At 42.5% G+C, this 14,114-nt stretch overlaps 1 protein-coding gene across 1 annotated transcript in view; it reads left to right on the top strand.

The window, feature by feature from the left end:
• GTF2E1 (general transcription factor IIE subunit 1) overlaps window positions 1–14,114 on the top strand; it is a 182,446-nt gene that overhangs the window by 45,382 nt on the left and 122,950 nt on the right. The window contains exon 2 of the mRNA XM_078656641.1: window positions 8,996–9,455. Coding sequence (XP_078512767.1) covers window positions 9,008–9,455 — 448 coding nt within the window. The 5' untranslated portion in view covers window positions 8,996–9,007. The remainder of the gene's footprint in view (window positions 1–8,995; window positions 9,456–14,114) is intronic.

The following is a 14,114-nucleotide window of genomic DNA, read 5'->3' as shown; positions in this document are numbered from 1 at the left end:
AGATCAGCGCCCTCCTGAAGAAACCTACAGCGGACCCCACCGATCTCAAAAACTTCCGCCCCATCTCGCTCCTCCCTTTTCCTGCTAAAGTCATCGAGAAGATCGTCAACAGACAGCTGACCGCCTTCCTCGAGACGAACGGATCCCTCGACCCCTCGCAGTCTGGCTTCAGAGCCAACCACAGCACCGAGACCGCCCTCATCACAGCCACCGACGACATCCGGACCCTGCTCGACAAGGGGGAAACAGTGGCCCTCATCCTCCTGGACCTCTCCGCTGCGTTCGACACGGTCTGCCACCGCACCCTAGTCCAGCGCCTCAGCAACATCGGTATCCAAGAGAAGGCACTGGAGTGGATCATCTCGTTCCTCGCCGGAAGAACACAAAGAGTCCGCCTCCCCCCGTTTCGCTCCGAGGCCACCGAAGTCCTCTGCGGCGTCCCGCAAGGATCTTCACTCAGCCCCACCCTCTTCAACATCTACATGAAACCTCTCGCAGCCATCGCACGCCAGCACAACCTCAACATCATCTCTTACGCCGACGACACCCAGCTGATCCTCTCCCTCTCCAGAGACCCAGACACCGCCAGAACCTGCCTACACAAAGGGATGAAAGACGTCGCCGAGTGGATGAAGGACAGCCGCCTGAAACTGAACTCTGACAAGACGGAAGTCCTCATCCTGGGATCTTCGCCCTCCGCCTGGGACGACTCCTGGTGGCCCCCAGCCCTGGGCACCGCACCCAAGCCAACCGACCACGCACGCAACCTGGGCTTCATCCTGGACCCCATCCTGGACCCCTCCCTCTCGATAACCAGACAAGTCAACGCCGTCTCCTCATCGTGCTTCAACACCCTGCGTATGCTTTGCAAGATCTTCTGCTGGATCCCGACCGAGACCAGGAAGACTGTCACCCAGGCACTCGTCACCATCCGACTGGACTACGGAAGCGCCCTCTACGCCGGAACCACAGCCAAGCTACAGAAAAGACTCCAGCGCATCCAGAACGCCTCCGCCCGACTCATCCTGGATGTCCCCCGACGCAGCCACATCTCCAGTCACCTGAGGAACCTGCACTGGCTCCCCGTCGACAAGAGGATCACGTTCCGGCTCCTCACCCACGCACACAAGTCTCTCCACGACCTGGGCCCCAAGTACCTCAACAACCGCCTGACCTTCTATACGCCCACCCGCCAGCTACGGTCCACCAGCCTCGCCCTCGCAGCCGTACCACGCATCCGAAGAGCCACCGCCGGAGGAAGATCCTTCTCTTACCTGGCTGCCAAGACTTGGAACTCCCTCCCCATCCACCTTCGGCTGACCCAGGACCATCTCGCCTTCAGGAAACAACTCAAGACCTGGCTGTTCGAGCAGTAGCATACCCCTCCCCCCAAGCGCCTTGAGACCCTCCCGGGTGAGTAGTGCGCTATACAAATGGCATGATTGATTGATTGATTGACTTTGTATTGACTGCTAGTTAACTAACGGCAATAAAAACGTTTATTTGTCTTTATCAGTACATTTTGGATTTAGAAATTCGGGTTACTGTTGGACAGTAGCTTGTTTACTTCCATTCTCTATATGTTTGAGCTGGTGTCTGGAATGTTGAGAGTGAATGTTGTAATAAAATGTTGAAGTATGGTGAGGAGTGGAACCTAGGAGATCGGGACAGTTGGAGAGATGGAGTCCCATCGGGAACTACCTGCTTTTGCTGTTGCCCGAGGACCTAACCTGAAATGAAGAACTTACCACCTACCTGAGTGGCTCCAGACTCTTACATGAGACCCTTCCCTCCATCTTCAATAAAAATGCTTTGAAAATTATTTTACAGTCCATCTTGAAACCTCAACATCACTACTGTTGTTAAAGGATATGGAAATTTGGGCTACCTTCAAAGTACGGTTAGCCAGTTGTAATATTGACGTGGATTCAACAGTTGTTTAGCCTTGCTTGCATTAACTACTTTTGGGTGTCCCCCCCCCCCCCCCCTCCCCCTCACGTGCCCTCCCTAGTCCTGTATCTGTGCGCATAGTCCCGTCAAGCGCTGGTATGGAACGTTGAGGGTTAGTCCGGGCACTTGGGTGACAGTTGAGGCATTCTCTACGGAAACTTATTCGCAAAGAGAGAACATTGTGTTGTGCTTCCTACCCTTGTCCTGCTGCAGCTGTTATTACACAAATCTACAGAGAGATTTACTTACGATGCAGAAGGTTTAAAAACAAAAATTCTTTGGGCAACCCATCCTGCACACAAACCTTGCAATTTCAGTCATTTCAAAATCAGTAGAAGGCTCAACCAATTGGAAAGCGACCTCTTCCACCAATAGGGGAACCGATAAAGAGGAAAGAAATTAATCCTGTTGAATGATATTTATATTGTGGATCTCACTACAAATGCTTTGATAGTGTTAAAAAATATTCACTGAACCTCCATGAGGTTATTAGTTATGTAGGTTGAGCAAGTCAGTCAGTCAGTCATTTAGTAATTTACTATATTCTTTTAGTGTTTTCCAGGGTAACCCAGGCAAGTATCTTGTTGGTAAAATTCACCCTCTTCCGTCAGTTTTCTTATGTAGTTCACGTTGAGTAAACCTAATTAGAGCTTCCATATTGGAAATTTCCGCTTTCTTTTTCTTTGGTAAAATATATTGTAGGAGGAAATTATATCACAACTTCTAGTCTAAAAAACCGTCCCATACAAAAGAAAAATCAGGTGTACCTTCAGTCATTTTCGTAGTGTTTATCTTCCAAAAGCACCACTGTTTGCATTTGCGTTCTTTCCTGATGATGATAATGTTTAACTCATTTGCAAATAGTCCTGATGTGAAGCCAAGAGGAGGATATCAGAAAAACATATATGCATGCCGCAGTTTTTTATAGTGGAAGTGCATGTAAATTGTTGCTTATTCAAAATATCCTTTCTCCAAAATTCAATCAGTATATTTGCCCTCATTTGGAAAAAAAAACATTCTATAATAATAATAATAATAATAATAATCCACATTTGTAAAGCGCACAATCACCAGTAAGGGTCTCTAGGCGCTGGGGGCCGTCGGGAAGATTAAGCAAGCTATTGCCCAGAGTCACATGGTGCTGGGCTAACCTGCCGCCGGAGCCGGGGATCGAACCCTGATCCCCAGATTCCAGCGTCAGCCGCCCTGGCCGCGGCGCCACACCTCTCCCACTAGATGTCTTGATCTTATTCTGTTTCCTGTTGAGACTAGAAATATTTAGGGTTAAGGACTAGATGCATTAAAAACTCCCTCCAACAATAAGCACTTCTTAATATGTTTGCGTGTGAGGTCTATACCTTTGCATTAATGAGGAGGTGCATTTTACACCAAATGGAAGAACTCAACTAAAACAGTCAAAACTAGCGCATAATTATTCAAAGGTGCAATTTGATTTAAAAATTCTCTCATTTTGGAGAATTCCGAAAATGTGAAATTTCTGGTCAGATCGGGCCGTCCGCTTTGCTTCAGAATAAGACCTGTCCCACTGCCACCCTGGAGTCGGGAACACGTTGAGTTTTCTGTGCATTTGGAAGTTTGACAAGTCATATCCGAGTAAATCTGAAATAAATTCGTTGTCCACCTTAAGAGTGGATTCTTTATTTCTTGATGTAATATTCATTCTTTATTGCAGAAGTCCGCACCATTCACCAAAATCGTGCAAGTATGCGAAGTAAGATTTATTGGACTAGAAGGAACTCTCTCTTTTTGAGATGGTAGGGTCCCCTTGGAAATCCGGTATAACACACTTTCTAATCAAATCATTGTACTGGTCACTCAGTGTGCTCCCCTTTCCCAGAATGCCTATTAATCTGATGTAGTGACCTGTTGTCAAGACCCTCCTGTTGTACTTGTAGGTCTGCTACATCGTTAGAGAAGGTGATGAGTCTAGTGTCCGATACCTGTTGCTGATCTTCCACATCCGACAGCCACTGTTCTATTGCTCTGCTATATCGGAGTGCCTCAATCTCCATGTTTAATGCACCACAATAGTCTTTAAAAGTTGTTGCAATTTTGTCTTGTGATACTTTCTATTCGCGGATTTTAAATAAAATATTCAATAAAACACTTAGCATGCAATCACTCGATGTCCTTTGAGATTGTGATCTAGAAATCAAAGATTTGGAACTAAACATAGTGTTGGTATCTGTTCTTGGTCATAAAGCCACTTCATTCAGTCGATCACACCTATTAATATTATTAAATTTTTTTGTGAGGTAATAATCCTTTAAACTCCAAGGTTTTTTGCCTTGCTTTATCTTAGTTACCTAGGAATCTATCACAGACCACCTCTCTTTCTCACCTGTATTTTTGAGATTTCAGTAATGTAATTGAACTTGGGGAATGTACCTCTGCTTTCTTGTTTCTTTTAAGTTGAAAGAAAGCTATAACAGTAAAGAGTATAGTGGATAAGAACTTAAAGGCTTGGTGAGGAAAGAAAGCTGCTTCCATTCCTTATTCGGTATTAAATAAAATTGACTCAAATTTGGGTGAACTGGTAAATTAGAACACTGAGTGACACTCGATGATCTGTTAAAGAACCATTCTTGCTGAGCAGTAACCGTATAAACTGTGACTTTAGCCAACATGCTTTCCTTAACAGACAATACAGCCGCGTGCTAAGCTCGTCAAGACTGTCTTTGATGCACATTTTTAACAGCTTCTGAGCGATCATCCTTCCGCTTCTCAAATTTGTCTCAAATGTTGCTCAGGTATGACTTTATCTTTAAAGAATCAAAAGATGAGGCTTTTGGCAAAACAGGGGCAAGTTGGTTTAATGATACGCAGCGGGAGGGTGAGTCTCGACAGAATGCGTCTGAGGAAAGTCTCTCGGTGTGCAAAGTTTTGGCTGACCTTCTGTACATCTCATTAGGTCAAATAAATTCATTTACCCATTCGTGGAAAAGCACCTCAGTCATAAATTAACAAGTTTGGGCATCTGATAAGGACACAGATGGCTCTCAACCTCGGCAAATATCCAGCATGAGGAGCGCTTGATCGCTACGTGTCGTGTGCATGTTGTGTCCTGATTGGCTGAGTGTTCCTATTTACATGTGGTATTGTTGTGGAATGCAAGTCTTTGGCCAAACGTGTTTTATTGGAGTAAATTTGCCCGGACCAGTTTGTGGTGCAACTATTTTTCTGTGGGACCGATCAGGGTTTTTTCCTGGCTATGCATTTGTCTTTGTGTTAAGAGAGACCCCACCTGTGACCTGTCATTCAATAGGGATGGGTCGCACGACCTGCCTGAACTTGTATCTCTGACCTGGGGTTGATGGGGAGGTCACCTAGGGTGAATCCAACCGGAATGATTCGAGTTTATTGGAATTCCTGAAAATAATATGGCACTCACTGGTATTTTTATCGACAGTCTCAACATTGTGCGTACAGTTGTCATAGCGTGCATCTATATTGTCTTTACTGATATTAACATAGTTATGCGTGACTAGATGTTGTAATGTACCTTTTACTCAATGCACTCTCCCTACAGAAGTTCTTCCCCTTGCTGCTCAGCCTATGATGAGGTCCGATAGAATGTTGATTGTGTTAGGATTGGAAGAGAGAATCAGTTGGTGTGGATGGACTGAGCAGTGAGGAGCCTGCTCCTGGTGGGGCACTTTAAAGGATCTTACTTATTGCATCTTATACATGTAACCAAGAAATGATCTTGTGAATAAAGCTGGGATTCTGTTCTACATCACTTGGCTTACGGATCTTTCATCTTTGTAACACTAGATCATGCCGTTCATCAACATTGTTTTTAATAGTAACAACGTTGTCATTCGTGCATGGATTATGGCATACATTGACATTGCATCTATGTATATTGACAGTGTTATACGGGCACAGGTTATGGCATACATTGACATTGCATTTATTATTATTGCCGTTGTTGGTCCTGCACATATCATGGTATTCATTGACCCATTCAGACACCTATGTGAATATAAATCTAGTGAAAACTGCACATCTTTCTGCTTCCTCCTACTGATGTCAAGTGTGGACGTCCTATCAGTGATGTTAGTAGTCAAGAACTTGAGATGTTCTAGATTGCTTTCTTGCCCATTTTCCGACTCACAATAAATAGGGCCAGTTCCACATGGGCAACCCTCATCACTTGTCTTTACTTGAATAATGAGTGTGAGTGGAAGATAAAGTTCCTAAATAAACCAATCCACTCTCAGCTGTATTAACCAATTTGAAAGCAGTATTAATTATCTGAGAAGTTTCCTAAAGATTTCCAGTTGAGGACGTTTTTTTCAGTGAAAGTGTGATTTACACTTGATGGTGTGACTCCGAGGGAGTCTTTGTTGTTCTCCTGGTAATTTTTGCATGCAAAGATAGTCTTTGTCTTACCCCTTTGACCTAAATAATGTCTTTCCAATTTACCTGGCTTGTGATTGTGGTTGATTGAAGCACTAGAATAGACAGTCAGAGAGCAAAAAATGTTATAGGAAATATCAAATGCCTCTGGTATCAGAACTTTCACCCAATTCAAAATGTCTTAGTTCCCACCAAGGGTCTCCGCCTAACAGAGACTCCTATTGCACACAACCCGAAAGGAATTAAACACCTATCACACTCAGAAGGATTTGCAGCTCCCTTTGCTAGTCTGTCTCAGCGACATAACAGGGCATTCTCTCTGTCTGAAGTTCTACTGACACAAGCACGTACTGTGTGTAGGTGCAGGCATAGTGTGAGTAATAGATTCATCCACAAGCCTCTTGGTAGCTTCCACAGTTGTGCTGAAGAGATATCTATGCGTCAGAAGGGAGCAGTGGCTGCTCCAAAGTCCCAAACTTCAGAAATGTAGTAAAAAGGCGAGCATCATTCCAGGTTGATATTAATTATTATTATGAGTTTGATTGTTTTAACTTCTAATTATTTTCTAAACTCTGTGGGGAGAAAGGGGTTAGACGATGCGGTTTATCTGCCAAAAGGATCCTTCAGATAGATGTTGGAGAGGGTTTGGAAGTGCTATTGAGGCCTTACAAACCTAATCACAATGGTTGGAATCCTGAGCCTTGTGACCTAAGCAGTGCAAGAGTTCTTCAGCGTCCATTTAAATCCTCTGTAGAGTCAGATAGAACTCCCACCATACGAGTCAGTCAAGGATGCCAAACCTGATGGAGCGATGTTATATGTAAATAACTTTTTTTTATTCTTGTCTGTTATCCAAAACCCTAACTACACACATTGCAAAGTCTCCTTCTTTTTAGTTTGCTATTTCGGACTCCTACACATTCTTCTAACACTCCTAATGTAACATTATAACTGTAGTGATCTGCCTGTCATCATACTGGGTCCAAAACATTCTGTTTCCTCAGAGGACAGGTGAATGTGTTGGGCAGTAGGCATACAGGCTTGTAGTTGATGTAGGAGGGTTTAAAAGATGGAACCATGATAACATGTAGCACAGTAGTATAGTGTAGTATGTTATGTTACACTACTGTGGTAGTAACATAACATGGAGAAGCGTGGCTCAGTGGTTAGAGGCGGCAGACCCGGAAGCTGAGATCGACCGTGGACCAGGGTTCGATTCCCCGCCTCGGCGGGTCTCGGGCTCAAAAATTCCACGGACTCGACAATTCTCGCTCTGGTGCCTACTCAACTCACGGGGTCACACTCTGCGACTCTGGGCAATAGCTTGCTTAATCTCCACTACGGCCCCTCGCGGCGGGTTGCCTGGCTTTCACCTTGTGGACACCCTGCCGGGGTTTCTCACAGGGGAATACCAGGACGGGTTCCCTAAGCAAGCGCCAGGATGCCCTTTGGGTGACAGGTTTGCGCTATATAAGTACACCTACATTTACATTTACATAACATAACGTGTATTTGTAAAGTGCATGTTCACCCATAGGTCTCTTGGCGCTGAATAACAAATGTTTATTGTTACTCAACTCAATGGTACTCATTTTACCGACCTCCGATGGATGAAAGTCTGAGTGGACCCGCCGGTATTCGAACCTGTGACCATTAGGTCAAACACGGGCCCCTGCAGTGGAGGCATTAGTCCACTGAGCCACTAGCCTCTGGACCCGGCAAAGCAAAGTACTTGTTTCAGAGAGTGACATTCCAGCCCACACTTGCATTCTAATTGTAGACATTTACTTTGATGTACATTGCATTGATGTATTGCAGTTGTCAGTCAAGGGGACGGTTTGAGGGATGAGGGCTTGTGCGCATGGCCTGTGATAATCCTGTTATCTCTTGTACCTTTGATACTCTATTCTTCCAGTATAACATAGAATGTAGTTGCAGTAACAAGCCACCTCTCAATAGATTGTAAACTTTTGAGAATTGGAAACTGCATTTTATTTCAGCAACATGAACCAAATGTCCTGGATTAGACCAATGTCATCTATTATTTGATGTAACTCAATATAATTTTTAGCAATTTATTATTAGTCTTCATCTCTTTATAATGTCACCATTCTTCGACTAGGTAATGGGTCTCTCTAGCTAACCCCGAATCATGGCTTATGAGGGATCCATTTCATTGTTTGGGCACTGGGATTGTTTCTCACATTATTATTTCATTACTGATGGGCCACTTTGTAGCACAAGTATACAATCACAAGTCTGTGTGTTCATATAAACTGTGCTTGTTTGTACGCTTTTGTTCATTATTTTTTTTGGGGGGTTGTATGCGTGGAGGCGATCTTGTTGCATATCTTCTAGTATACCTCTCACATTGGGATACATTTTGCCTGTAAGACAAAATTTATGAACAGAGTTCTGTAACGTTTGAGACTACATTTTATCAGTATAATAATTCTATGGAAATGTACCTGCTTTCCCCTAATTGCTAATTTGTCAGCTGACTTGGAACCTGAATTTAAATATTTTTGTGGCTTTTTTTCCAGAAACTCATTCATCTTGAATGGCTTTTGATGACAGTGGACTTGTTGGTGGCTAATGGACTGCAACAATGGTCTGTAATATTTTCCAGCGACTAATAGATTATTTCTCTTATTTTTGCTAGCTTGGTGCAAAGATGACTGACCCAGATGTCCTCACAGAGGTTCCTGCTGCGTTGAAGCGCTTGGCTAAGTATGTGGTCCGTGGGTTTTATGGCCTGGAACATGCCCTGGCTCTGGACATCCTGATCAGAAACCCCTGTGTGAAGGAGGAGGACATGTTGGAGCTGCTCAAATTTGACCGCAAGCAGCTGCGGGCTGTTCTCAACACCCTCAAGGCGGACAAATTCATTAAATGCAGGATGCGCGTGGAGACTGCCCCCGATGGCAAAGCCACGCGACATAACTACTACTTCATAAACTACCGCCTGCTGGTGAATGTAGTGAAGTACAAACTGGACCACATGAGGCGGAGAATTGAGACCGACGAGAGAGACTCGACCAACCGGGCCAGCTTCAAGTGCCCTAACTGTTTCAGCACCTTCACGGATCTGGAGGCCAACCAGCTGTTTGACATGATGACTGGTAAGAAGGATTGAGTGATTAAAAACCAGCCTACACTGTGTGTGACTGTGGGTTACCTGTTTGTCTCTTGTCATCATTGTCTGAAGGGTATATTAAGTGTTATTGTTGTCGACTATTGTATGTGCCTGGGATTAAATAAAGTGATCTCAGGTGAAGTGCTCCATAATGTTGATTTGTGAAAGATCGTGTTTCTAAAATGTTTGAATAATGATTGGACCTGGTTATATATTTTTACTTTTTGCCACTTTTACATTGTTTATTCTTGTCTTGTCGGGCTGGTGTTGCATGTAAGGTACATTTGTTTCCACCAAAAGAGCCTCCTGAACTAAAGGTAGCCAGGTGAGGCTGGTCCCTGTACAGAAAAGCATCTTTGTGGGCTCAAGGTTTGAGTAACAATGCTGAAAGCAAGGTCTTTTGGGAGTACAGGACAGAGTTCTTCACTCTTTTGGAGGCACAGACCTGCCTCCTCCCACCTTAACTAATAAGAGCACAGGATAAATATTCTCACTCCTAAGTCCCATGGGATCATATGACCTTCCCCTTTAGGCTAGTGGGGGTAAGTTTGTACCTCCTATCCTGTGAGATCATACCACTACAACCTGTGTATCCAGTGAATAAGGGCAGAATTTGGACTCCTCTTCTTGCTTCAATACATAAAACTAGACCAAAAGCTACCCCTTTCTTTCCTCCATCTAAGCATTACAAGAGTGCTAGTTGTGGTATTCCATATCTTGATGTCATTTAGAATGACCTTATGTCACTTGGAATGTTTATCCTTAGTTCTCGGCCAGTTGCTGAGAAGTCTGGCTGGGAAGATTATCCCTTTCCCACTTGTGGTTGTTAAGCTGTTCTTCCTCTGGAATAAATCTACTCTGAACCTAACTTTTGTGTGGTGAGCCTTTACTACACATTTACTGGCGACGATAGGGAGGATTAAATTCAAGAATCTGGAAGACAGCGCTCACACGTTATTAAATGAAGAAAAACCTGAGCAGATCGAGAACATCTTATTTAAAGTTTGATCTACGGGAGAAGGTATCTGCAATAATACTTTCGAAGTTCCGCGACTCTACAAATGTGAGTTAAAAGACTTTTTCTTCGTTTACCTTGGAATGACTCTCGATTTGCGCTAAAGTTACTTAGTCATTTTTCGACCGCACAAATCGAGCGGTGTTTGACGTGTTTTAAATAACTTTAGCAAATTTGGGGACTATTTTGCTGAATTGAGCGAATGCTGAAACTGCACCCGTACGTTTGAAAAGAACTATTTACTTTTGAAACTGGAAGAGGCTTACCTCGAGCCTTCGAGTTCCGTCCCTAGAATCTACTCGTTGTCCAAGTTTCTCGAGGTGGATGCTGGGTATCATGACGTCATCGCGCACGTCTACCGCCGCCATCTTGGTTAAACATGAAGTTTTATCAGCGTGAAATGAGTAATCCTCGTGAACAGAGGAACAGACAGAAGAACAGCCATCGTTAAGTTTCATATATCATTTAAGCTACGCAGGAACAGGCATCGTTGAGTTTCATATATCGTTTAGGCTTTCTTCTAATTTATTCTACTGCAAGTCAATAACCACGGTGATTTGCACACCTGTTCAAGACCTTATGAGGTAAACTTCACGTTGGCAAATCAAAAACTAAGGTGATTTGCACACCAATATTTTTATTTTCTTTCAAATTTTGCGTTATTGTGGTATTATTTATTTAATTGATTTAACTCTTATCAATTTTATTACAAAATGTCTAATATAGCTACACCTCCACATTTTCTTCAAGTTGCCGGTGAACCTAACATTGAATGGGATCTTTGGTATCCCATGTTCATTGCGTACGTAGATGTGTTGGAAAAGGATGGTTGTTCTACCAAAAGGAAATTAGCCCTTCTAAGACATTGCCTAGGGAGTGCTGGGATCAAAGAATTTGATAATTTACCACCGTTAGAAGAAGCTGGTGATTTAAATGTGTTTGACAAAGCCGCAAAACAAATGAAAATTCGCTTTGGTAGAAGAATAAATATTGTAATGGAAAGGTTCAAATTCTATTCTCGTGAACAGAAGGCCAAAGAAACAATTGAAGATTATGTTGCAGCATTACGTTCTCTTGCTTGTTCTTGTTCTTTCGAGACTATTTCTTACGAACAAGTTCTTAGGGATCAAATTATGATGAAGACCAAAAGTAAAAAGATCCAAGAAAGCCTTTGGTTAGGAACGGAGACTACATTAGCTGCAGTTGTAAATATAGCAAAAGGCATAGAACACTCCGAATTATTCGTGTCAGAAATTAGAGGGAAGAATCAGAAGACACACGTACCTGAGACTGAAGTAGCTATTGTTAAAAGTCAACCTAACTCAAGTGTTTTTAGTAGTAAAAGTAATTTCAAGAAAGAATATGTAAGAAATGCTAATGAAAACAGAGGTTTTGTGAAAAGAGGTACAATACTTTGTTATAGATGCGGAAGTTCCAACCACGTAGGCAATTACAGAGGTTGCCCTGCTTGGGACAAAATTTGTGTAAGATGCAAGAGAAAAGGGCATTTTGGTAATGTATGCAAGTCAGGGCAGAAAATTAATTATATATCACCAGAAGAAGAGGAGGTTATAAATAGTTTAAATTGTATACTTTCTGTAGATGAATGTGTTCAAAAGAATTTTCCCTCTTGTATAATCTTAATGGATGATAAACCCGTTGAGATTTTTGTCGACTCATGTGCGTGGTACACCATTATTGGCAAGAATATCTTCGAACAATTGTGGTGTCAAAGAGAATTATTAAGCCCGGACATATATCCTGGTGGGTACACTGGACAAAAAATTGCTCTAGAAGGATTTTTCTGGCCGAAGATATCTTTTAAGAATAGGGACACCAGAGCTAAAGTTTATGTCGCAACCAAAGGAGTATCCATTCTTAGTTGGCCTCATCAACGTGATCTGGTAATAAAATTAGACCCAAATTCTGATCCTCCGGTCTACGTTGATGACTTTTCTTGTATAAAACCAAAAATTGACTCTATGGTAAATTTAACCCTGAATTCATCCAACAGAGCTGGATTCACTGAAAAGGTTTTAGAAAAGTTTCCGGAAATCTTTAATGAGAAATTGGGGAAATATGTTGATTTCAAACACAAAATCATGCTGAATGATAAAGCTGTTCCTGTTAGGCATAAAGGGAGGAATGTTCCCTTAGCTTATAGACCAAAATTAAAGGAAATGTTGGATGACTTGGTCAAAAGAAACATTATTGAGCCAATTGAATCATCCCCTTGGGTTTCGCACATAGTGCTATCACTTAAGAGTTCAGGTGATCTTCGTTTGTGTGCGGATCTTCGCAGCCTTAACAAAGAAATTTGGATAGATAAACACCCTTTGCCTAATATCCATGAGTTAATTGCCGCATTATCTGGAGCCACTGTATTTTCCACCATCGACCTAGCTAATGCCTACCACCAGGTGGAGTTGCATGATAACTCCAGGAAGTTAACCGCATTCGTTACTCCAGAAGGCATGTTTCAATATCTGCGTATGCCTTTTGGTCTAGCGAGTGTGGCTTCCGTATTCCAACGTTTAATGAAGGAGTTGTTGATGGAATGTAAAGGGGCTACCTTTCCAGGATGACATATTGATTTTTGGGAAGGATAACCGTGAACACGATGAAAATTTAGTTTCTGTTTTGGAAAAAGTAAGATTTAAAGGTCTTACCTTGAAACTTAATAAATGCAAATTCAGACAAGAGAAGGTGGAGTATTTAGGCCATGAAATTTCGAAGGATGGTATCAAGCCTAAAGTTAACCATGTGCAATGTATTGTTAATGCTCCTACACCCAAATCTAAAGAACAATTACTTTCCTTTTTAGGACTGACTGAATTTTATGGAAAATTTGTACGTAATTATTCAGACATTGTACATCCACTTAGGATCTTACTAAAAAAATGCAAAATTTGAGTGGGGTAAGGAACAACAGAAATCCTTTGAAATGCAAAATTATTGAAGCTCCATTTTTGAGGCCATACTCGGTTGGTAAAGAATGCATTGTTTATGTTGACGCGAGTAACGTTGGTTTAGGCGCAGTATTGATGCAGAAAGATAGGTCTGGTGAGTTTGTGGTGTCGTATGCCTCTAGAGCTTTACGTGATGCTGAAAAGAATTACTCAACTATAGAAAGAGAGTTGCTTGCATGTACTTGGGCATCTCAGCATTTCAGACAGTTTTTGTGGGGAACTAAGTTTTCCTTGAGAACTGACCACAAACCCTTAATTACTATGTTGTCTGCAGGTGGTGGAAGGGTGCTTACTGCTCGTCTAGCAAGGTTGGCAGCAAAATTACAAGAATACCGTTGTGAAGTTGTGTATGTTCCAGGACGCTTAAACGTTCATGCAGATTGTATGTCACGTTTTCCACCGAGTGTAGCTGTTGGTGAAAGTGTTGAATGTGATGTTGCATACTCCATTGCAGATGTGAATGTAGTTTTAAGTAGAGAAGGTTCTTTGGTTTTGTCAGAAGAAGATTGGTTAGAAGCTACGAATAATGATGAAGTTTTGAACTTGGTTAAGCAATTTTTGACTAATGGCTGGCCTGAGGAGAGAAAACTCTGGTGAAATAGCGTCATTTTATAAAGTCAGAGATGAACTAATGTTGTGTCAGGACATTATTGTGAGATCT

This window comes from Lissotriton helveticus, chromosome 8 (genome assembly GCF_964261635.1).
Source record: "Lissotriton helveticus chromosome 8, aLisHel1.1, whole genome shotgun sequence".
Lineage (NCBI taxonomy): Eukaryota > Metazoa > Chordata > Amphibia > Caudata > Salamandridae > Lissotriton > Lissotriton helveticus.
Note: the sequence above shows the minus strand (reverse complement) of the source record. Positions and strands in the feature narration are given on the sequence as shown.